This window comes from Convolutriloba macropyga, chromosome 7, assembly GCF_964194025.1.
Source record: "Convolutriloba macropyga chromosome 7, txConMacr16.3, whole genome shotgun sequence".
Lineage (NCBI taxonomy): Eukaryota > Metazoa > Xenacoelomorpha > Acoela > Convolutidae > Convolutriloba > Convolutriloba macropyga.
In genome coordinates, this window is record NC_134474.1 from 45823017 (window position 1) to 45846753 (window position 23737).

The 23737-nt window shown below is 34.0% G+C and overlaps 4 protein-coding genes across 4 annotated transcripts in view; 1 reads left to right on the plus strand and 3 right to left on the minus strand.

The window, feature by feature from the left end:
* Positions 1 to 23737, minus strand: part of LOC142342913 (uncharacterized) — a 486697-nt gene that overhangs the window by 426217 nt on the left and 36743 nt on the right. The gene's annotated exons all lie outside the window — the stretch shown is intronic.
* On the minus strand, positions 1618 to 19652 carry LOC142342911 (uncharacterized). The gene is made up of 6 exons (XM_075394579.1): positions 19152 to 19652; positions 17390 to 17522; positions 16509 to 16714; positions 7881 to 8012; positions 6822 to 7179; positions 1618 to 1927 (listed from the first exon to the last, which is right to left on the minus strand). Exons 1-6 carry the CDS (start codon positions 19233 to 19235, stop codon positions 1635 to 1637), a joined length of 1206 nt encoding a protein of 401 aa, XP_075250694.1. The 5' UTR covers positions 19236 to 19652; the 3' UTR covers positions 1618 to 1634.
* The window catches only part of LOC142342914 (uncharacterized), a 38246-nt gene continuing 24906 nt past the window's right edge, over positions 10398 to 23737 (plus strand). The window contains exons 1-4 of the mRNA XM_075394584.1: positions 10398 to 10527; positions 11189 to 11382; positions 14045 to 14168; positions 16134 to 16245. Of these exons, the coding sequence (XP_075250699.1) occupies positions 10500 to 10527; positions 11189 to 11382; positions 14045 to 14168; positions 16134 to 16245 (458 nt within the window). The 5' untranslated portion in view covers positions 10398 to 10499. The remainder of the gene's footprint in view (positions 10528 to 11188; positions 11383 to 14044; positions 14169 to 16133; positions 16246 to 23737) is intronic.
* The window catches only part of LOC142342912 (calcineurin subunit B type 1-like), a 25038-nt gene continuing 24983 nt past the window's right edge, over positions 23683 to 23737 (minus strand). The window contains exon 7 of the mRNA XM_075394581.1: positions 23683 to 23730. The gene's annotated coding sequence lies outside the window, so the exon portion shown is untranslated. The remainder of the gene's footprint in view (positions 23731 to 23737) is intronic.

The window sequence follows — 23737 nt, forward strand, 5'->3', positions numbered from 1 at the left end:
GTACAGAACAGCCTCGCTTTTGATAATCAAAATTATTTACTGGCGTTGGTGTTTATCAGCGAAAAAATGTGCGCATTGAACCTTTTGTTTTTAATCGAATCACTTGAAAGTCTTGTTATCCGGGATTTTCAACAAATCAAATCAAACGTCTTTTGAGGAAGAACAATTAAGCTTAGAGATTATTCAAATTTTAATAAATTCCTCCTTTTGTTATGAACAAAACACAACTGTGAACAAAAAGCGAAAATCGGAAAGCAAAGCTGGATTAAAAACAGTGACGAAATCAAATTTAATCACAATTGACCCGGGATTTTTGGGTGAAATACAACTGAAAAAATTATTTTTAGCAATTTTTTCAACGTTTTGATTTTCTTGTGAACTAAGTCGTCGAGACGTACGTCAACTGTTCACAAAAGTAAAAATGGGACTAAAACTACACTGACGCAAATGCATCACGAATTAATATTTTGGTAATAAGAAAGATTGTTTTTTTAAGTAAATTTCTGGTTTTACATTTATTGAAACCAATCCTTAAAAAGGCTCAATTTAGGTTTGCATAAAAAACATCAATCAGTCTTTGTTAAATACCGCTATATTTATGATAATTCAGCTCTAATGAGATGATAATTACATAAAAGTTTAAAGAAAATAGAAGTTCAATGCACAAATTTTTATCGCAATTTCAACACCTACCTTAACCCCCTTTCTCTTTCAATTCTAAAACCGAAACGAATTCGCTGAGGAATTTCCCTTTTGCTAAATATTTTAAAATGTAGCTTGTTAAAAAAAGAATACTTTACAACAGATCAATGAACTGAATTGTTTTGACTTACCCTTCATATACAAACTGCCAAAAATTGCACTTCCGAGCTATGAGACAGTTTGGCAGGTCAAAATATTAAATTTTGCGATTTTTATATCCTCATTTCCTAAAATTTTTCAAAAATTTATGCACTATTTATGAAAAATTCGCATGACCTTTTTTAATAAGCAATTAATCCAATGCCATGAAAACGTGTTTTATTTCCATCAGATCCGTGGTGTTAAACAAAATATTTGATAAAATTTAATCAATTTTTATTTTAATCTTTGCGACCTAATTTTGAAAAGATGGAAAATCCCCAAAAGGATTAGGCTTTCCTGGTCTCACTTCAACCTTCGAGATGGGGTGAATTATTACGTCCTGTAATTACTTGAAAACAAACAATAGGCAAATAAAATTATCATTTCATTGGTTAGAAAAGTAAACTGTAACCTTAATTTAACTAAGCAAAAAAGGGCAACATGGTACTGAATTCATCTTATGAAGTAAAGCACTTCGTTAGGTAAAGATTAAAATTTATCATTACGTTTTTGAACAGGTAAATTTACTTTACAACCGTTTGGTTAAAATTTACCATCCCAAATAGATTTATTTACGAATACAAAACTTAAAGGCTCCGTGAGCTATTATATTAAAAATGTATTCTTTCCCCATACTTCTTTTCTTTCCAGTGAGAAAAAAAGTTGAAAAAAATAACTTTTAACCCCCCCCCCCCCCCCCCGCCCCATATTTCTTTCCAGTGCAACAACCCCCCCCCCCCCCCAATATTTTTTCCGAATATTTTTAGAATACAGCAAGATATGAAGATTTATTATTTCGATTCTAAATGAATTCGGCAAAAGAAGCAAAATTTTTTGAACTCTTCCGAAACTTCCTCGTGCTCTTGTAAACTCAGAGAGAATGGTTTGTTGCAGTTTTCACAAGTTAGAACTCGCAATCCAACTGAAGTTGTCTTGGCAATGTATTTCAATCTTTCTGAGTCTTCGATGTTCCATAGTCTGATCGTGGAATCTCTTGACGATGATGCAAGCCATTTCCGGTCATCTGAGAGGCAAACGTCATTGACCCAGTCCTCGTGACCTTTGAGTGATAGTTTGACCTTTCCTGTTAAAAAATTCGTAAATTTGCATTTATCGATGAGAGCATAACGAAAGATCAAATGTATAAAGACAACTTTTGCGATTGATTGGTGAATTGATGGTCTTGATTGAGGTTCTGACTGTCAATAAATGTGCTTCATCGCTTACTAGTCAAGCTTGACTATGTTTCTTAATTTTACCAACATTTATTCAAAATTGGGGAACATATATGCGAGGCAGGCTTTTTTCTTCAGTCAAAATTTTACTTTTGTTCACGTATCGTAGAGAAAAAACCACCATTCTGTAGCCCTCAAGACCTAGTTTTGATTAAATAAAAAATATCAGAAATTTGAAAAGGGGAACAGTTCAAAGTTTCGAAGGAGGAACGGGAAAGAAAAAAACCATCGCTCCGGTAGATCGCGTTGAAATTTAAGATAAAAACAAATGGTGAAATTTGTAGTATATTTAGTTAGGTTAATTGAAATTCTGAATGTGACGAGTAATTCTTCACATTTTTAAGCCTGAAAAAAACGATTTTAATAATTTGACCAAAAACTCAAAACGAAAATTCAAATATTTAGTTTTTTCTCAAAATACTCTTAAAAATGTTTTATCCGTCTCTCCGTAGGAAATCCGTAAGAGATAAAGCTTCTCTGTATCGAACCAATTTTTTGGAGAATAGAAGACTTCAGACAAATTAGGGCTCCTGAAATAGCAGAAATAAACAATTAAGCAAATAGTTTAGCGAAGCAAATAACAAAAAATCATCATAAGAACTAAGCATTTCAATATTTTCCAAACTGCTGATACTTAGGAAATCAGTTTGCAAGGCATGAACATCAAATCAACCAAATTCGTTTTTGAAATGTAAAGAAGGTAACCTTCTTTTGTCTTTTGTTATTTGTATCCCTTATATTGTCGGAGCAGGTAGTTCGAACTAACCTCTTTTTATATAATGCAAAACAGAAGAATTTGAGGGATAAAGACATTAGTGATCGCCAGATTGAAAAACTTAACATATCTGTTTATATTTGTTTGGAATTATGAAGAAAAATGTTTTTCACTTCTGTATTTTGAAATTGCTCTTCGATTTAATCTTTTCGAGTCTGTGGAGTTTTCAGTAAATTGAAAAAGTGGTTTTAATGATTGTGAAACTCATACAAAAAACGAGTGTTTTAGAAGGGGTGTTTTTATCCCTTAAAACTACCAAATAAGAACCTTCAAAACAACCTTTAACTTTGCTTTTAAAATAAGACACACGTAGAAGCAGAGGGCAGAAACTGTCAGAGATCTTTAAAATCATACTTGCTACAAACTGAGGTTTTATATATGTTGAAAAAATTTTTTTAATTCTAGCTGGTAACACATCTAAGCCAATTTAAAAAACAAAAATGGCCCACTATATTAAGGAAACACAAGAACTGACAAAATTTTTTAGAAAGCTTTCGAAAAATTTACATCAAAGTTTAGTGCCAAAAATACAATTACCCATAAAATCAGCAGAAAAATCAATACGTAGTTATTTGGAAAAACCAAAAAAGACCTAAAAGAACGGTGACGAATCTTGATTAAAGATCAGTTGCCAAAAGGAAATTTTTAAATGAGTTTTTCTTTTGGTGTTGGGCTTCTATTTTATGTTTGTGTTAGTATGTAATGAATGTGTTGCATGTTAGTGAGGTTTTTCTGTGTCTGTGCTGTTCAATTTGTGCTAAACTTATCCTTGTAGAATATGCTGGAAAATTTTCATTTTTTTGTCTACTGAAAACAGACGGCACATTGTTTTGTTTCAATCGGTACACGTAATTTTTCCAACTTATATAAGTTAGTGTGGGATACTCCCAACGCTTTCTCTGACAGAAATTTTCGACTTATTTTGCAAGGTTAATTTTGAGAGGTGGGTTAGGATATACTGTACTAGACACAGACTCCCACGAGCCATCTTGTTTGAATTGTATTCTAAAAAATGGAAAAAGAACAAGGAAAGTTGGTAATAAGCGCCCGCACTAATGTTCCAACCCATCAAATGCCACAACTAAAATTTGAAGGTTAAAACAACTTAAAATTTATTTGTCACCGATGCGCATCCTCGATTAACTATTTGGAAAAACTCCTGCTCCTATTACTTCAGCAGATACACCAAAATAAATTTGAAAGCTCTTTTTGCCGCCAGAGAGATTTGCATTCCAGATCAAAACGAGAAGAGGTGCAAAGCATTGAAATTGAAAGTTTTTTTTGTTATTTTCAATAATTATGCCATGTAGTTTTTGCCATCCTCAAATTTCATGGACAAAAACTGTCATCTCAAAAATTGTCATTTCTGACACAAGACTCAAAACTGTTGAAATTTTGTACAATTGATATAATAAACACTTTGGGAATTATCATAAAATAAATAAAAAGCTTCTTTTTGAGTGAAAACTCTGTATTATTCAGAGCTCCAATTTCATTTGGGAGTTAAGAACTACGTGCCGTACTGCCTCTATTTTTTGTTCACTAAATATTGGCTGATCCGCATCTTTTTCGAAGTGATAGATGTATAGTATCAAGGAAAACTCCTGAAAAAATAATCCTTGAAGAAAAATTCTCAAAAAAAAGCTGTTGAAATTTTTTAAATTTTTGGGTTTCTCATGCTTTGTTTACAATTGTTTAAATTGAATGTGATATGAACCCTATCTTTTCAATTTCTCGAAAAATTAATCTGCAAAACCATTACCGAATAAACGTCGGAAGAATCGCTCTCGAATGACTAGTGGGAGCTCTAATCAATTGCAGCGTGCTTCAATCGGGCGGGGGAGGGAGTGGGGAGCTTAAATGGGACTAAGAAGTTCAATGCAAATAACCACAATAGAAGTTAACATATACCACTATTACGATATAAAGTGAAAAATGGCACCAGTTTCGGAGCACTTTTCATTTGACTTTTAGTATTAAACTGCCGCCAATTGAGTACAGCTGCTTGAAATTGTGAGTGAGAGGGAACTTTAGATCAGGCGAAACGCAAAATGTCAAGGGCGTAAAAGTCACTCGAAAAGTCAAAACGGCCAAACAAAATTTTGCATAAAAAAGGAGACACACACACGTTTACAATAATAGCTTCTCTTCGAGAGCAATTAAAAATTTAATTGATCCACAATGACTGGCTGAAAACATAAAATTTGTAAAAGATTTTTTAAAATTTTTAGTGTATTTCAGTGGAGATCTAATATGTTGTTTCAGATAACTCCTTGTTGTGCCAGTTTCTGCAAGATCAACATCATATGCTAGATTCCAAAAAGATAACCACCCGGTCTCGTCTATGGGAATGCTTCACATTTTTACCTGTTCTCTTCTCAAACGTCTTCCAACCATGCAAAATGATTAGTTACTTTTAAGGTTGGGACAGTTTCTGTGCAAAACGGATCCAATGCCAATAACTCTTGGTGAGTTCAGATGCAAAATAAAGAGAAAAGAAGGATCGGAAGAGACATTTTTGCAGTTGGAAAACGGCAGAGAAAAGGGCACATTTGAGTTTCCTTTAGATAAAACATAACGTTTTCCCCTACTGGTAGTCTTCAAACTCCATTGAAACAAGCGATCATTAACTTTTGTATCACATGGTCACCCTAGTGATAGAATTCAAAATTTTGCAGGTATCTTTCAAGCAATCTTGGACGTTAATACGTGCTACTTCCATTCTCCTAGCAAGATTCTGGCAAAATTTGAATCATCTTGCAAGAACCTTGCAAAATTTGTCATTTAGCTTGGAAGTATCTTGCAAGATTATGAATCCGTCTAGCAGAGTTTCTTGCTAGACTTTTACTTCTACGTTATTTTTTCCTTGGTTACCTGGCTGCATTTGGCGGTTGGTTGAACTGAAATAATTAATCAACCGTCGGAAAATCTAATTATGTGTAATTAAAAACCGATTTTTGGGAATTTCCATTATGATTTTTGCGGTTTTTCCCTCTTCATTTTTCATTCATTCCGGGCTTGGCACCGGCAGTGGCCGATTTACTGAAATAAATTGTAGGTGTATTTCCTACTCAAACAAAACCAGATAAAAAAATCAGAATAAATATTTAAACAAACACGTTTTCAGAAAATGGTCTCAAGTCAAGTTTAAAACTGACTCTTTTCAGATTTTCCAGCATGGTTTTTGTGGTTCCTCTTGAAGAACATTTATTCAAACGACACAGGAAGAAAATCAATTTTTTAAACTGATTTTGCTCCTTTTCAATAGTTTATTAATATTCTGAACAATTGCAGGTATTCAGAATATTGATAAACTATTGAAAGCTAGCAAAGTCAATTTGAAAAATTATCTCCTTCCCGCGTCCCTTGAATAAATGTTCCTCTATAAGGTTTCATTCGTTGACAAAATCCTCCTCGTCAAGAGCAATAATTGAAAACTGTAAACTCCAATACTTGTGATTAATATCAAAGAAACCGAAAAGTTTCGCCTACAATTCTGGAAATTGAATTTGGGTCCACTTTACTTCAGAGAAATCAGTTATGCAGTTCAAATCTCAGTCTGCACTTGTCAACAACCACGACATTTGCTTTCCGCCTGCTGAGAAAATTGACAAAAGCAGAGGATGGAACTATCGAAAATACTTAAAATAAATACAATTTCTTATGAGACATCTTAAAAAAATCTTACATGATGAAGATTTCAAAATATCTGGGATATTTTTAATTTCAAAGATGACGGTTATTATTACTTGACGATAAAAAACTAAAACGTTTATTTCCCTCAATCTCAGCAAAAATCTAAATATTAGAAATAATCAGAAAAATGGACCAGCTATTTTTCTACTTTTTTCTACTGTTTTTTTTTTTCACCTTTTCTGACATTTTTTTTAACATTTTCTGAAAAGTTGGAGTTCTATGAGAAGGTCTTCGAAATTGTCTAGGCAAGAAACACAGCTAACAAACATTACCTTTCACACAATCCCAGACCGAAATAGTTTGATCATAGCTGCTTGACACCATCATGTTCCCGTCCAATAAGCATGAACTTATCGACCCCTCGTGGCCATTTTCGAACATTTTGGCCCCCTCGTGGCGAAAAAGTCCAGTCGCTATATCCCACACGCATAACTTCTTGTCCCATCCACACGATACAACCTTGCGATTATTGGCTGAGAACTGAGCGTGTGATACAACTCCTTGATGTCCGTTGAGGAGTTTCAAAGTCGTTGCGAAGGATCTAACGTCGAATATTTTGATTTGGCCGTCTATGCTGGACGTTATTACACGGGTACCGGTTTTGTCGAATGATAGATGAGTGATGTAGCTCTGAAAATAATCGTTGGTCAAACAAATCATTGATCGTTATTTCAGTTATCCGTTCGCGTGTCCTAACACAGATGCATCGATCGGCATCAGTTGTTTGTTTGCATTATCATAGAGTAATTGTAGATAGAGGAATCGAGCGAAAATTGAGCGAATGCGAATTGCGCTGGATTCCTGTATCTACAAATACTCAAATGTGAGTTTATACTCAGATGCAGCCGTCCAAAAACAAGCGCTAAAATTCGTGCAAGTCTCCATCGAGGTCCATAGATGGTAAAGAAGTTAAAATCAGTGTCAATCAAATGTGTACGTATGAAAAACCTGCTGCTACAAAATTTTCTCTTCTTTGTTTCATGATCGTTATATGGATTGCGCTCGCAAATGCAAGCAAGCTTTGCTACGGTGGGATACTATTTCGCTACTAAGGTCTTATATGGAAGGAAGATAATTACAACTAAGACAAATATGCCACACCAATGACAAATCAATGATCACAATCAAGTTCAAACCTAACGCAGCTCAGATTTTAAGTATTTTTTTGTATAATAAATTAGGACAGAAAACTATTAATGATCTGAAGTTGTTATGATTTCATTTTTCAAATTCATAGTTTTTTTTACATGTTAGGACCTAGAATTGTTTTGAGACTTTTGTCTAACGATGATATCTTGTGAAAAACGTAATTAAACAGAAAACTGGCTAACCTTATGGAACGCTTTGAGATTTTTGATGCTCTTTCCAGATTTCACATCCCATATTTGCAGCACATATTCCACATCACATGCAGAGGCAGCACACTTGGAGTCGGGAGAGATGGCACACGAGTTGGAAATTGCCTGAAACAATTAATTTATGCGTACATAGTGTGACCAAAACATAACTCTACAATTCCACAGATATAGTAACCCCAAATATAAACATTTCAGACGCACAAAAAAAACAATAGTTTCTGCTAAGTGTATTTTTTGGCTCAAAAAGTCCAATTTATCCAATTACTTGCTTTCCGCTAGTATATTCTTTCAACAGTTATTTAAATGAAACAGTTATTAACTGTCAACTATACTCGACAAAAAATTTGTTTCTTCGTCTATTCAAAAAACGTGGCCTGATCAGCGGTAACCTCACTTGCATAAAACTAGTCCAATAAGTGGCTGCGTGTACTGATAAATCGAGTAAACTAACATAGCCGGCAGGCAGATTGCCGGAAAATAGCCGCGATAGACGCTTGTGGCCTTCCATGGAGTTAAAACAACCGAAGAAATGAGATAGGCAGATTGACCACCAGTCCCTTAATAGATCACTAATTTTTTGGGGCTAGATTCGGACTGTCATTTTTACGAGACACATACGATGTCCTAAATAAAAGCCGCTATCGGTTCCCGGCTCTTAATAAAATGATTTGTATATTTTTAGAAATAAAATTCATTAACTATCATTTTTACACATGCAAAAAGTTTTACAAGATTTGCATACAACATAAATTGCAAAAGAGTAGCCTAGTGTTATCATAGTGAGTGTGAGAAAACTGGAAAAAATGATGTGTTTAATTTTTTCCCAAATCAAGTTTGCTTTATTTCCTATTTTGCAATGGCACATAAGTTTTTTGCTCTTTTATCAAAATTATGGTCTGTCAGAATCAGACATGAGTTCTTTATCAAAAGTTTGCAATGAAACATTCAGAAAATGTTAATTGAGCATCTGCATCTAAAATTTAAGTATGTAGCATTCGAAAATATCAGTAGATGCTTCAAAATATTTTTATGTTTGGCAGAACACAGAACATCGGAATTTGATTTAAAAATTGCACAAAAAACGAAAAACTAAATTATTTGTTCAAAATAGAAGGGAAGAAAATAAAAGATGCAAAAACGATAGAGCCCTTAATTGTCTAAACATTAAGGAAACCGAAGTTAATTTTCAACTGAAATCAATTGACTGCATCAGAGCGAATGGACAGAGATCGATTGGTGTGCACACTATAAATTTTAAAAAAGAGTTAATTTTTATAAGAGAATTGTAGCCTGTTGTGCTCTGGTTCTCCGCTAGAGAGATCAGAAAAGGATAAGAATGGGTATATCGGAGAACATGTCAACTTGTTTCCAAATTTTAAACCCTGCCAAATAGTTTGGATGGAATATAGTCTTCAATGTTGGATTGAATTGGCCTCATTCGTGCTCATTTAGTATTCGCTTCTCAGTCGAGAAATCTACTTATTGAGCAGTATTATGTACATATCGGAATACTGCTTTTTAGACAATTCACCAGTACATTAAAACGAGGCTGAATGACGATTGAAACTATTTTTAACAAGTGCCCAAAATCATAACAAAATAACCCAATTAACTCAAATTTCTGAATATCCAGAGTAAGTTGTCATTTTGAGTTTTCGGTTAAAAAAATTTGATATTTAAAATGAGGAGACCAACTGATAGAAAACTTTTGGACAAAATTTTTACACTGTTTATCATCTGTGCTAGTCATTTTAGCTACATGTGAATTAAGCATGAAAAGAAACCCTAATTATCAGAGATCCCAAAGGTTAAAAGGACAAACTCCATTAAATCTTCGCACAAGAAAGTTTTTGCAATAATTGTGAGGTTTTCATGTTTGCTCAAACTTAACTTAAGTTTGCTATCACTGTGACCTCCTCGATGGATTTCGTCCTTTTGACATTTGAATATCCGCTGAGCCAGGGTGACAAATATCAGTAGTTTAGGTATTAATTTGTCAAAAAATGCTAAAAATGGATGTACGCCAATAGGGTGCCAGCTTTATTTTTGATTCTAAGTATACCTTCTCAAGCTTTACTTCAAGACTCTCTAAAAAGTTAGAAAATCAATATAAGAACCTAGCAAACATCGGGCATCTTGCTCAGCACTCGTTCGCAAGCGCACTTCTGTGAAGTCACGAAATCCATTGAGCTTTTAAATTTCATGTTCTAACGTATAGTTAGATTACCATCTGTAATCTCAAGGAGACTAACCAATTTATTGCGCCTTTTTGTACTTCGCGTGTTAGAACATGAATCTTAGTCACCTGAGGTACTGAATGCCATGATACTTGGGCACTTGCGCCCGAGTGGTGGGTACAAAGCCTGAATAAATGAACAGGGTACAAACGCCCGCGTCTCAAGTCTCTAAGATCCTTGGGCCTCTATGATTTCTATTTTATTACATTTAGAAACCCAAAGTTCTCTTATTAACGTAGCAGAAAATTGTGCAATTTTAAGTCATTTAACCTATTGATCACTTATGGTCACAAAAAGTTAGAAAAAGTCGAAGTTGGAAATACCTGAATTTAGAAACAGCTGAGTTACCTCAAGAATGAAATCAGTGTTACGGCTCCTAACAGGTGTGTTCGGTTCTCTGACACAAATAAAACAGTAAAGACATCGTTTCGTGATACATAATTTGTCGGTCAACACTTGGATTCCTCCCCATTATAGATCAATGTAAATCTATAGCTCCCAAATCGGTTCAATTGTAATTGGGAGGCCTATAGATCTTAGACCCAGGGGAACTTTCTTTTCATTACCAGTCCTCTCGGCGGAATATGACCTCATCAAATGATAAAATGATATTTTGCCCTTTTTATAACGGCATTTTTTTTATACCCCCCCCCCCCCCAGCTTAGTGGTTACATAAACAATACCCCCCCATGACTGTAAATACACCATAATGGGGGGGGGCTATAATTTCATGGGGTTAATGGACAGCTCCACTGCTTAACAAGCCTCAGAAACTATTATCAGTGCAAAAACACTCTTTTGTTATTGGTTCGCCATATGAAAACATAAATTTTGTTCAGTGGGGTAGAGGGGGGTTATAGGAGCTGAAATGGGAAGATATAACATTACAGCCCTACCTATGTTGTGATGAGCAGCCGCACCTCCTAACAAGCCTCATAATCAATCATTATTTGGTTGTTGGTTTGACTTATGAAAACATAATTTTTGTTCTATGGAGTTGGGGGGGGATTAGGTGACATTCAAGAGGAAAATCTGAAATTTCAGCACTATTTTGGATTTCACGCTGCTCGCAGCCTAGTATACATTTCCAGAGCAGTGTCTACTTCGAGTACTTTGCTGTATGTGTCAAATTACATGAAGGCCAGCAGAGACAGCTCATGAACAACTGCTTGATGACTGGAGCTATGATTAAAAAATTCGTGGACACCGATGTATGCACTAAAGAAATTGCATTGCAGGTCAGAGAATAATAGAAGTTGATGCCTTGTTTCTCAAAAATAAAGGAACAGCTCCCTTTTCCTATAACAACGTTTTATTTTCATAACCATTTTTGAACAAACTAATTAGTAATCAGACTAAGTTCAGACTTTGGTCTCTGGTCAAAACTGTGTGCGACCGCATTCAAACCTATCCGATCATAAACTTTTCCTGGTGCTGTAAAATTTTGGCTGTACTGTAAATTTCCGGTTAGGAGTTCCGCTGAATGACTCTGAATGAAAGGAAATGCCCATATTGTAAGACTGGGATTTTGGACATTTTTGCGGATGGCAGCCTGCATATCGGACGAAATTTATCCTGTTTGCAAGAAGAAACAATTTCTACCAGAGAAAAATTCAAGACCAGGAGACGTGTATTTGCCCAATTTTATAGCAGGACAACCTGCAGCCTTAGACGGTCACCATTACGTCCACTCTGCAAGACAGTCTTACATCAGAAGCGGCAAGAACGTGGGATTATGCTCTAAGCCTAGTTGAAGAAAGAAAAATTGAGCTATATAAGAAACGCAGCAAAATGGTTACTCTCCATACCATTGGCATTACAAACTTGTTGGTGGGCCATCTGAAGCAATGAAGCAAATATTGAAAGGAATAACTCTCCTAGCCGATAACAGAGGTATGCAGCCCTCATGCCTATCGATAGAATTCAATCGGCTCATTCAAGTGGCATCAATAAGCGCCATCAGTGGCAGCCAAAATGTTGATAGCTAAAGACGCACGCTTGTAAGCCACAAATGACAACAGGACTGTCACCTGTCGTGTTTATGGTTTACGAATGAAGCTACATCACCCAATTGGATTGAATAAACTCTAAATCCAATGAGCGGGGAGACCGCGTATGTTTGATTTTAATAGTCAAATATTGTCACCCAATAGGAGGGGATAGCTTTTGTTATAGTATTGCGAACAATAAGGCAAGAAGTAGCGAATTTGGTGTAGTACGCAAAGAGCAAAAGAGCTGCTGTGATTTGATACCTGAATGATTCAATGATATACTAAAACAAAAAATTTATCGTCAATTGTTAATTTGTTCAAACCACGCTTTGGTAGAACCAAGGTTAATTAATCGCAATTTTCTACAGTAGGTCGAAAAGATCATTATGAATATTTAGCGAAAAACTGAGAACAAAAAAAAGAGTTCCCAAAATGTGACGATTAAGATCTTCGTTCAGGTACGTGTTCCGCCTAATGCGTTCTTTTCACTAAAACGGAATAAGGAACGCATTTTATGAAAAGCTACAAAAACTATGACAGCAGATTTTTTTTGTATCCCAAACCAACTGCTACTGTTTACTGTTCTCTTTCCAGTAGCTTGTAATTAATTATTCAATATGATACAATCAACCCATTCTCCTTTTTCCCGTACCAACACGTCTTACAATCACGTCTGGTTTCGAATATTTTAGGGGAACATTTTTCGCGCACAGTTCACAAGATAAAGTCTTTTAAAAAATGTAAATAATCGATATAGTTTATATCTAAATCAAAATCTACAGTTAGTTTTAGTTCATCCTATTGAAATTTCGTAAAGCACTTGAATTTCAAACAGAATTTTGTCAATCTGTAGCTTACATTTTTCAGCTTCACATCGCAAATAGCACTTTACTATTTTGAGCTTTCGTGGAGGCCTTCCAACAGCAACTGACTATTTTTATTTACAAATTCTAAGTTTTCGTAACCGTTGCCCACTGTGAGAAATTGATGGGTTAACTTTAATAAACATTCCATATATTTATTCACTATAGTATTCACACATAAATGCTATCCTTTTCATAATTTCGAGCTTTTAACCCCTCTTAAAACACTGCATTTAGCAAAGAACTTTATTGATTTTTTTTTCTAGTAATTAGTTGAGACGCAGTTCAAGGATTTAAATGTTGATTTGAGCCATGATCTGGATAGTTAAAAAACTGCGAATTGTCTTTTGCAGCCAGAATTTCTATTTATATGGACTTTTCTGCAAAAAATCGCAAGTTAATATTTCATTCAATTTAGTCTAATTGACGATTTAAAAACTATCGCGGAAATAAGATACTTTAACCGCAGAGAGGACTGGCGTGGTGGACGACTGTGAATTTAAGCGAATCAACTTTAAAAAAGGGCTATGACTTAACTTTACGCTAGTTCAAAAATAGACATTGTGAATAATTTTGACAATAAAGACAAATATTTCCAGTTTTGAAGAAAACGAACTGTTTTTGCTAACTCGCACTGCTATCTGCACACATTTACAAAACTAAGGTTACAATATAGTCTTGGGTCATAATTGTAGCTGACAATTTTGAGTAACTTTATTTTTAAAAATTTAATTTTGTATAAATGTACAATTTTACCGATGATCATAGGTAAATTCAACCTTTTCACCACGTTCAATTATGTACAAAAATTATGAACAAAAGTTGGGGTTGACTTTCTCTAACTTTTCATTGCTAGTCACCGCCGATCTCAAATTCTTCGCCCGGGTAATGAACAATTGAGATCCTTGAAAGTGTCCAATCTGGCGAGGACAGACTTTTGGTTTTGTATGCTTGTAAGCTCGAAAAAATTGATGCTATTTCTTAGCATGAAAATTTTTCGACTTGAACGACATCAACATTTTGTCTAATATGTGCATGCGTACTAGGGTTTGGCCCAGTGCAAGTTGTCAGGCCCAGTAGCGAAGGATGACATGGCAACTGGGAAGGATGACTTCAGCAAGTGTGTCCTTACTACCTGCTACCTCAACTCATCACCCAAAATATATCCAGGTATTGTATCTTGCAATATTGCTTGATGTCTTTGAATAACTCCGTTCTCCAAATCATACATTTGAAATTTAAATTCTTTTAAGAAATGGTGGACCAAATCGACAAGATTTGGTCTGAATTTGGCAGAAAAAAAATCTAAATTATGCCATCGAAGTGTGTTTCAGCAGAAGAAAATTGAACCTACTTCAGAGCTAAAACTCCCATATAGTTTTCTTCCTATACCTGATTTTTTTCGAATATGGGAATACTACGAACTGCTATACCATATTAAAACACAGGAATCATCCTCCCTGAAAGACGCATTGCTTTTACCACCAGCTAATCCTTAACATGTTAAAAGAACAAAGAAATTTGCAGTCAAGAGAACATCGATAAGAAAAATGCACAAAAATAACAATTAAGTTTTTCTAAAACGACATTACATACTGCGCAGTTTTTTCATCAACTTCATTTGAAAAAGCAAATAATTATGAGGATTTTTATCAATAAAATAGGAACGCGAATAAAATTCAACTTTGTGACAGTCGTAAAAATCATTTTCACTCATAGGTGAGGGAACTTTTGGAATTATACATAGTTAGCTCTGTAATATTCTTAAACTGCTCTTCACCAATCGAAGGTCTTTAGTATAAAACAAATTGATCAATTTCAGAGAAAGAAAATCTTCTAAAACTTACATCTAAACAAAATATATTTGTGGGCGATTAAAATTAAACCTAATAATTGCTCTCAAATTGAGTTTGAAACCATTATTGTGAGCCTCTTGGTCTTATTTAATAAAAAATTTCCGCTTGACCGTTTTTGCGCTCTAGATCTGGAACATTCCGTGACTTCTCAAGTGACTTTTTCACGCTTCACTTCTCCATTTAAGGTGACTTTAAATTCTCTCATTCTGAAATGAATTTTGTTGCTAATATTAAAGTGACTGTTAGCGGTAGAGTAACAACGCGGTTGTAGCTTGGTATTTAAGATATCTTGATGTTATCTAGATCGAAAGTTCGAGGACCTATTATTTGCCAGTTTTTACACACACACACACACACACACACACACACACACACACACACACATACAGACAAACAAACACACAAATTCCCACCTACACCCCTAAATTAATTTGCACCCCGCCTGTCGTTCATGAGCAATTCATCCAACGTTAGTGGGTTAATTTTTTGATGAAGTACCTAAAATTTTTTTCAGGAACCATGCACGCTTCGTATCGGGATTACCAAATCGTTGGATCAAAGTGTATGTACCCACGCTGAACCGACGTTCCAAAATACAGACGCCGGCCGAGTAACACCTTAAGACCAGTGACTTGGTTTGGATAGTTGAGAAAACCAACCCTAGGGGTTACTACCCTACCGCTCGGGTTGTGGAACTCCGCTACGGCTCCGATAGCGTTGCGCGCTACGCCTTTTTACGTACGCCGACCTGTTCACTCGTCCGCCCAATTGTAAAACTTGTACCAGTTTTCCCAAAATCTTCCTCCGGGCCTGAGGATGTTACGTAGTAATTAAACCAATTTTAACAAATCAGAATCGAGTATTTCTAATCTTTAAAATAAGATTTAAATACGTTCTAATATACGTAGAAAGTTCCAAAAAATTTCATTCAACCTAATTTTAAGTAAATATAAACACGATATGTATCGATTAAGCTGGTTTCAGCTTAATATTTTTATGTTATCTAGACAATTGTTGAATGATTACGAACCGATTTTGACGTCAATAACATCAGACAAAAAATCTGTTAAATCAACATCGAAAAACCTTGCCGTCTAAGTTGCACTTGTTGAAATGAACGTCTTAGTGCTTATACGTTGTTGTTTTGTACGTTACGGCGCTAATACGTTGCTTTTAGAACGCGTTGCTCTATATATATTGGATGATTTGAATCTTCGAAAGAGTTTTTTGCACCTTTAACAGGCATGTTCTGGATGTATGATTCAGAGCTATGTTTCAGATGTCGACTGGCGCGTCTACGAGAGATTGAGGCGCCGTGTAGTGTGTGACGTCACAAACAGCGACGGGACCTGTATCTCAGTGGTGAACTTAACCCACACCACACAGAGCATGTAAGATGGAAACATTGTTTTTCATGGACAATTTTACACAACTACTGATGATCACAAAGTTTATTTGGCAAAAAATTTTCAGATAAAGATTGTTATAAGCAAATATTGTGGTTTTGTAACATTGAAAGCATTGAGAATTATTCTCTCTACAGAGCTTGGATTTTTTAGTCTTGGCAAGATTTTCTTCTATCTGATTCATAATTGACATCTGTTTAATAATTTGTTAGAAGAATAATTAAGTATAATTTATTGAGGAAGCTCACCTTGAGTCGGTTCCTCCACACATTTTGCCCAGTTTTGAGGTCCCAGTAGCAGAGCAGTTTGTCCCATGCAGTTGTGAGGAAGTGGGTCCCAGTGGCAGTCTCATTCTCACTCATGTGTTCACGTGGCACATCCATGTACCCTATTATGTTGTCATGGCAGTTGTATGTCTTCACACACGTTGTAGAGTCTAGCTTCCACAGTTTACCTGCAATTATTTACGTATTTGTTTCACATCAGTTTTTGAGGCACGGCTAAGCAAGTTTGTAATTTTCAAACTGAATCATGATTTTAAGGTTCTTGAGTACTTTACGGCATTGCGAGGCATAAAAGTTTCGAGGGAAAAGCAAGCACAGTTTATCAAGGAATAAAATCAAATTCTCGTTAACTTGGGAGCTGCAACCTAAGTGACAACTTGATAATTAACTTCTGGATTCAAACGCAACTATCTTTACTTCATGCAACGTATATTTCGAAAACAATTCTTATGTCCAAATTGCCATGTCAGAAATTAGTTTTAAATTTAAAGAGTGACCAGAATTGGAAAGGCGATCTAAATTGGAGGAGTTTGGGTCATCTTTGATAGACCCACGCGCTTTGTTTTAAAATTACATTGAACACGGCAGACTGAGGTCCCAGAAAAAGGTGACTTCTCATGAGAAATTCTAGCTCTAATAGTGTGTTGGAACTCATCTTTGGTTATAAATACCCAGACCAAAACTACCCCGATCTGAATTCTATGCACTGATTTTACTTTTTTGCGACAATCCAGATCCAGCAACATTAACTAAATTTCTTCCCCATGTGGGCACGAACTTAGTCTAATTGGAATCAGAGATCACTTGGGCTGGGATCTCAACCACACCGCCATTATGATACGTACATGTTTTGTCGCTTGAACAGGAGAGGAGGTGGGTTTTGTTGTTGTCAAGGAACATGCACTTGTTCACGCTCTTCTGGTGACCTTGCAGCACTCTGACCTTCACCTGAGCCAACTCCTCAGACTCCCACTCTTTCTGTAAACAATATCACGCCATAACAAAATAATAATTTCTACAATAACATGTACTAACTATTTTCAGTGCTTTGAGTTGATCTTGAAATGTTGATGCATGTAATAATATAGCAATGACAATGTCTCTTTGATTGTTTAACCAAAATTTTGATAACAAAATAGGGTGAAAAAAAAATTCCCAGTAGTTATTCATGAATCACATTTTCGTGGATCTGATCTGGAGAGCTTCGTTTTGGAATGTTAAAATCATTTCGCTTTGGTCGACGAAAATCAACAATTGACTCAACGCAGCCTTCCCATATTCCTTTTGTTGTTCAATTCTTAAGAAATCTGCTCCTTCTTCTTCGCTGCAAATTGTCTGAGATATTGGTGCTGACGATCATTAATGCTTCAAATTTAAAACATTCTGTTCAATGAAATCATGTTCGGACGTAAAGAAACTTTTTTGTTAACGATAACACATTAACTTTTTTTTAGAAAAGTGAAGCTCAAATAAATTCTTTTCTAAAACATTTAGCTGTTCAAATTTTATTCAGAAGTTCCTTGAAGTTTAATGGAAACAATAAGATGCTTTAAAAGATATTTAATTTGCTCTGCCAAATTTCAAAGCCTTTTCTCAATAAACCCTAGAAAAAATTAGTTTTAATTATAAAGATATTTCGGTTCATTCCCATTATGGGCCCCCAATTTATTTGTCATCAGCATATAGCCTCTCAATTTTTGTAATTATAACATAATGGGGGCTATAATTTGGGGGGGGGAGGATATAATGAGAAAAAACGGAGAAGGAAACGCTAAGTTGTTAGATAACATTTTTAAATGAATTTTTTTCTCAATAGGTTTTGCATCGTTAAAAGATAATTTCAGAAAAAAATGTATATATTTTTTCAAGAATGAGACCTTTTTCAGAGTTTAAATTTTTCAATAAAGAACGTAAGAAGTTGAAAACAAGAACTTGAAAAGATCTGAGAATTGAGGGAAACATTATTGTTGTAAGAAGATTAAGAGAGAACAACCTAATGTAAATTGTGCATAAGATAAGCTTGACAAGAATCTCTAGTTGTTCAACGTATACTTGGCTAGAGAAATGAAGCCTTGAGGACCCAGAAAGAATGTGAGAACGGTCTATAAGAGATACCCAAGTAAGAGAGCTTAGGACCAATTTGCGTAAATGGGTAGCACACTGTGCTTGCAAGTAAGGGATGCTGGTTCGAATCCGGCACTGGTCCATCTTTACAGTAGTTGCACCTGCACAGACTCTTGTTTATACATTTGAATTCAATTAATTTAAATAAATATTTTTTTTCACTTGAATATTCAGTCAAATCTTGCGATAAACAAATCATTAAGTCTTATATTTGAGTTGATAGTCGTCTATACATGAAATTTTTTTAAGTGCGCTCACAATGTGGAAAACGTGAAAAAGAATTTTATAGTAAAAACATTTTAGAATGCATTTAATAAAAACAATGCTTTTACATGAACATAGTTATCAACACAAAAAACAAGGATTCCTCTGTTGTTTTGTTTCGAGATCTGTTTCCCGGAATTAGTCTAATTGCAAATGAGAAAAGCACAAAAGCCAATTTCCACTTAAACAGAAAACGTTTGAGCTCCAAACACAACTGACCTTGAACTTTTCATACTCCTCATCTTGTTCCTCTTTGCTAATCTGCTCATTGGGCCTTCTTCTATTTGCACCTGCGATTGTCATTTCTGATAGTTAGATGAAAAATTGTAATTAAATTATTGCAGAATTTGAATTTGATTGAAAGATGGAAATCACCAGGTCTAAATTGAAATCTAGAATGAGTAAGTGTTAGATAAGCTATTGATTTAACGTGTCAATAAAATAAACAAATTGATCATTTTAGAAAACTGAAATCGACTTTAAAACCTATGCCGAAAAGTTATTTAAGGAAAATAATACAGATAAAGACCCTGACTGATGTCAAAATGCAGTGCAGTGACGAAAAACGTCTTAAAAGCGACGTTATTTTTGATTGTCGTTTAAGACATTTACATTCGATGTATATTTGACGTTCAAGACATTTGTAAAAGTGGTATATTGGTCGAGGCGTCTTAAACTGTATAATGAAAAGAGACGCGTTCATCAAATACAACAGCAGACTACAGCTTATTCAGATTACATCATACGGTGCATGTTAATCTCAACGCACGTGCAACAATGCAAAACATCTTACAAAGCTTCAACTGTGTGGATTAGTTCTAGCCAGTAGCGCTTTCAGTTCATTATGCAAATTTTTCCATTGATCTTGAAAGAGAAAAATAAATTGAAGTTGTTAAACAAGCGATATTATAAGAGGTGGTTGAAATCTGGTGATTTTATCATTTTTTTTTAAATTTCCAAAAAAGATGAATAAAACCAAGGTTCTATTTGGTTTCACTGCATGAAAAATTACAATAATTGCAATTATTGTTAAGATAATTTTAAGGTAATTTTAAGTAAACTTAAGTTAAACAAAATCTTAACTCAAAATTAAGGTGATGTTAAGGTAAACGTTACCTTAACTTTATCTTAACAAAAGTTTATCTTGACTTCTTTGACTTCTTTTCTGAGGACGAGATAAATCGAGCAGCGACCAGAAAAAGTTTTATCAAGATTTGTCAAGATTTTGACAAAAGCTGTCAAGAAATTTTCGTGGTCTATCTTGATAAGATCTTACCAAGATCTTATCAAGAATTACCATGAAATGTTGGTTTTCAAGATCTTGGTAAGATGTTTCAGGTTTTGCTAGAAATGTCAAGATCATGCATGCCTTATCACTGAGTGTAAAATTTCAGGTCACTTGGTGTGAAATATGCTTTCGCAAGTTTAAAGTGGTACAATGGCCTTGTCAATAATAGTTTTTTTAATTGACACCTTTTCAAGATTTCAGTGTTGTCACATTTAGGTGTCATGGATTAGACATTTTTTTTCGATTTTCATTGCGTCCAAAACCAGCATTGACAATCATAACAATGGAAAATTCCTGGCACTCTTTTATATATGTATTTATACATTTATATATATATATATATATATATATATATATATATAAACACTTTAATTGTTATCTGGTAGATGTTGATCTAGATCACGTGATTGTGAAACATTAAACTTTGGAATTTGATAAGAACTCATAAAAATATTGGGAATTTGTCAAATTATATTTATCATATATGGTCATACTGAAATATAAAGCATTGCTTCTTGGGTAGAACCGGCTGTATCTGATATAATTATATCGAAACTCAATTTATCAATTTAGCGAGTTATATTAACGGACAATTTCTTGGACAAAGAGAACCACCCTACCCTGATTCGAAGAACATCACAGCGCAAAGTCATGAATTTCCAGCTCTGCTATTTTACTCACACCAGTACTATGGTAATGTAATATTTTAAACTTCCCTTGGTAAAACTACAAAAGGTAGTCAAAAAGTTGTAACAAAACTTGAAGAAAAATTGATCAATTTAAGGAGTCAACTTATTCGAAAGGAAAATCGAGAAAAATTAAGACCAAAATGCCATCAGTTGAATAATTTGTTGTTCGGGTGATTAAAAACTGGTGTAAGATAAACCATTTGCATGACTCGGATGTTTTGGTAGCATAAACTTTAATTTCCCAACCGTATTACTGTTTTAGTGCTATTGAAAACAAGAGATCAAGTCAACAAAATAGAAGGATTTTAGACAGTTTATCCTTATAATTAGAGCCATTCAGAAGGACGAATTTTCAATTTCATTAAACATGGAAAAATTGTTGTAGTTTTGCATCATCAATCACAAATTTTTGGATGTTCATTTTTTTCTGTTTACTTGCAGAATGTTGGTAATTTTGAGGTGTTTCTTGTGATCTCGGGCGGTGTTGAGCCCTCTTTTGATTTTATCAAACAAATTATTCTGCGATGGATAGATTATATTTACCTTTCTCAGCTCTTTGTTCCTTGGGAGAAAACTTAATCGCTCGCATGAATCGTTATCAGGATTGTGGTTTCGTTAATTGGACAGTAGAATAATTTCATTAAACAAAATTTTCAAGAATAAAAACAAATCTGTATAATTTCTCAATCACGAACAAAAGAATTGAATCAACTGAAGATCTGACTATCAACAAAATAAACACAACAACCTAAAAAGAAACTGAAAAACTTTTTCTGCTAAAACTATACAAGTCAAAATTTTGAGTGGGCACGTTATGGCCAACATACGGAAAACAATGGAGCCAAAAAAAAAACTTTTAAAAAAAGAGAAAAGTCCAGAAGAATGTTTTTGCAAATTTGTGTAGTCAAAATTTAAAAAAACAGAGAACTAATTGTTGAAATTATTTGCGCAACATGTTAGAAAGAGTAGAAGCCTTTAATTGTTAATTGTTTTTCATTGGCACTAAGGCATAAAACATCGAAAAAAAACAACAAACAATCGCAAGATTTCAAAACGTTTAAAATTATTCGCAAAAAGGGTTTCTATGTAACAAAAAACTTTAGCTATAAAACGAACCTCTGCGAAGTGGTTGAACTCTGCTGGATTAGAGAATCAACGAATACCTAATGTTAGCAAGACTTGGAAAAGAAATAAAAAACAGTGAATAGAGACACCACTCATGATCCACTAATTCCTCGTTGAAAACGAAAAAAGTTGAGAACATATAGCTGAAAACCAAAAACTTGAAACAGTTCAATTGATTTTAATCAAAAAAGTAATAGCAGTGGATGGCTAATTGAAGTATGCCAATAAAAATAGATTGAAAGAGTTAAGTTCTCACAGTACAAAAAAGTCAGCTTCAGGCGAAACTCAAAAATTCGCCAATGTTTCAACAAAACACTCAGTGTTAAAAGCACTATATGCTTATAGGCAAAGTTTTTCTTTCAATTAACGGAATTGTCATTGGAAACACTAAGTGCTAAGAAAAAAAAACGAAATGCAGGAAAAACAATAAACTACCACTGTTTTTTTAGATAAGATAATGTTGCAGTTGTAAAAATTTCAAACGATCAGCCAAAACATTTTCAGTTTCGTTCAATTCCCATTAGAAAGCCGTAACACATTTTTTAATGATAACATGTGTTGACACAAGGACGAGAATAACAAAAACAGGTAACATTGAAAAGATAAATACTTTATACAAAGATATTGTATCAACGTGGTAAAAATTTTTGCTTGTCAGCAGTCTGAATTGATATTTTGAATCAAAATTTGTCCCCGTTCATCGTATAAACACGTTTTGTTGTCCTGGTGCTTGCATTCACGAAACCTGTTATTAAATTTTTGAAAAATCTTGTAGATGCCACAATTTCTAAAGAGAAGAGATAAGAATGGAAGCTAATGAAAAATTAGTCATTCACACCCGCAACTAGTAATCTGAAGGGCTTCTAACTTTCGAAAAATTACAAAAAGGGTGACAAGTTTGAATATATAAATATATATATATATACATATATTAATATATATACATATATATATATATATATATATATGTATATAATATATTTATATAAATATATACTTATTCATATGTATATATATATATATATGCATATATATATATATATATATATATATATATATATATATATATATATACATCTATGTTTATAATGTGTATATATATATATATATATATAAATATATATATATATATTTATATATACACGTATACATATATATATATATATATATATATATATATATATATATATATATATATATATACACTTATTTATATACATCACTTTTCCGGTGCAGTGTTTTTGTACATGAATATCGCCTCAAAATTTTTTACCTGATTTTTTTCAAGTGATATTTTTGTATGGAGACCTGAACGAGAAAAAAGCTCCTAATTTTTTCGGGTGCCTTTTCAGAAGAGCTCGGGCAATAGATTAGCCAGATTCGGAGGAATTTTTCAGGTAAAATTCAGTAATTATCAGAGGCGAACAATTTGCCTGAACGGTTCAGGCAGGCTTAGATGTTTTTTGAGTATACTTAACTGAACATTAAATAGAGCATATGTCTTTCCGTCTATTGCTCAATTTAGAATACCCTAAAACAATGTAAGAAACCTACTAATATATGCGTCATAAGAGGTTAAGCCAATACAATTTATACAGTGTTATAATTGACAAAAAAGTATCAGTTCAAATTTATAAACTAGTCTTCAGATATCATTTTAGACATTGCGTATAAATATAAGCCATCTATAGTTTGTTCATGCA

Bases quoted from the DNA above. Each gene is read 5' to 3' on its own strand.
- LOC142342911 (XM_075394579.1), bottom strand. From the start codon at position 19,235: ATGACAATCGCAGGTGCAAATAGAAGAAGGCCCAATGAGCAGATTAGC. The intron at 8,013-16,508 runs GTGAGCTTCCTC...TAATTGTTTCAG, and splicing joins TGTGGAGGAACCGACTCAAG to GCAATTTCCAACTCGTGTGC. The intron at 7,180-7,880 runs GTTAGCCAGTTT...GATTATTTTCAG, and splicing joins ATCTCAAAGCGTTCCATAAG to AGCTACATCACTCATCTATC.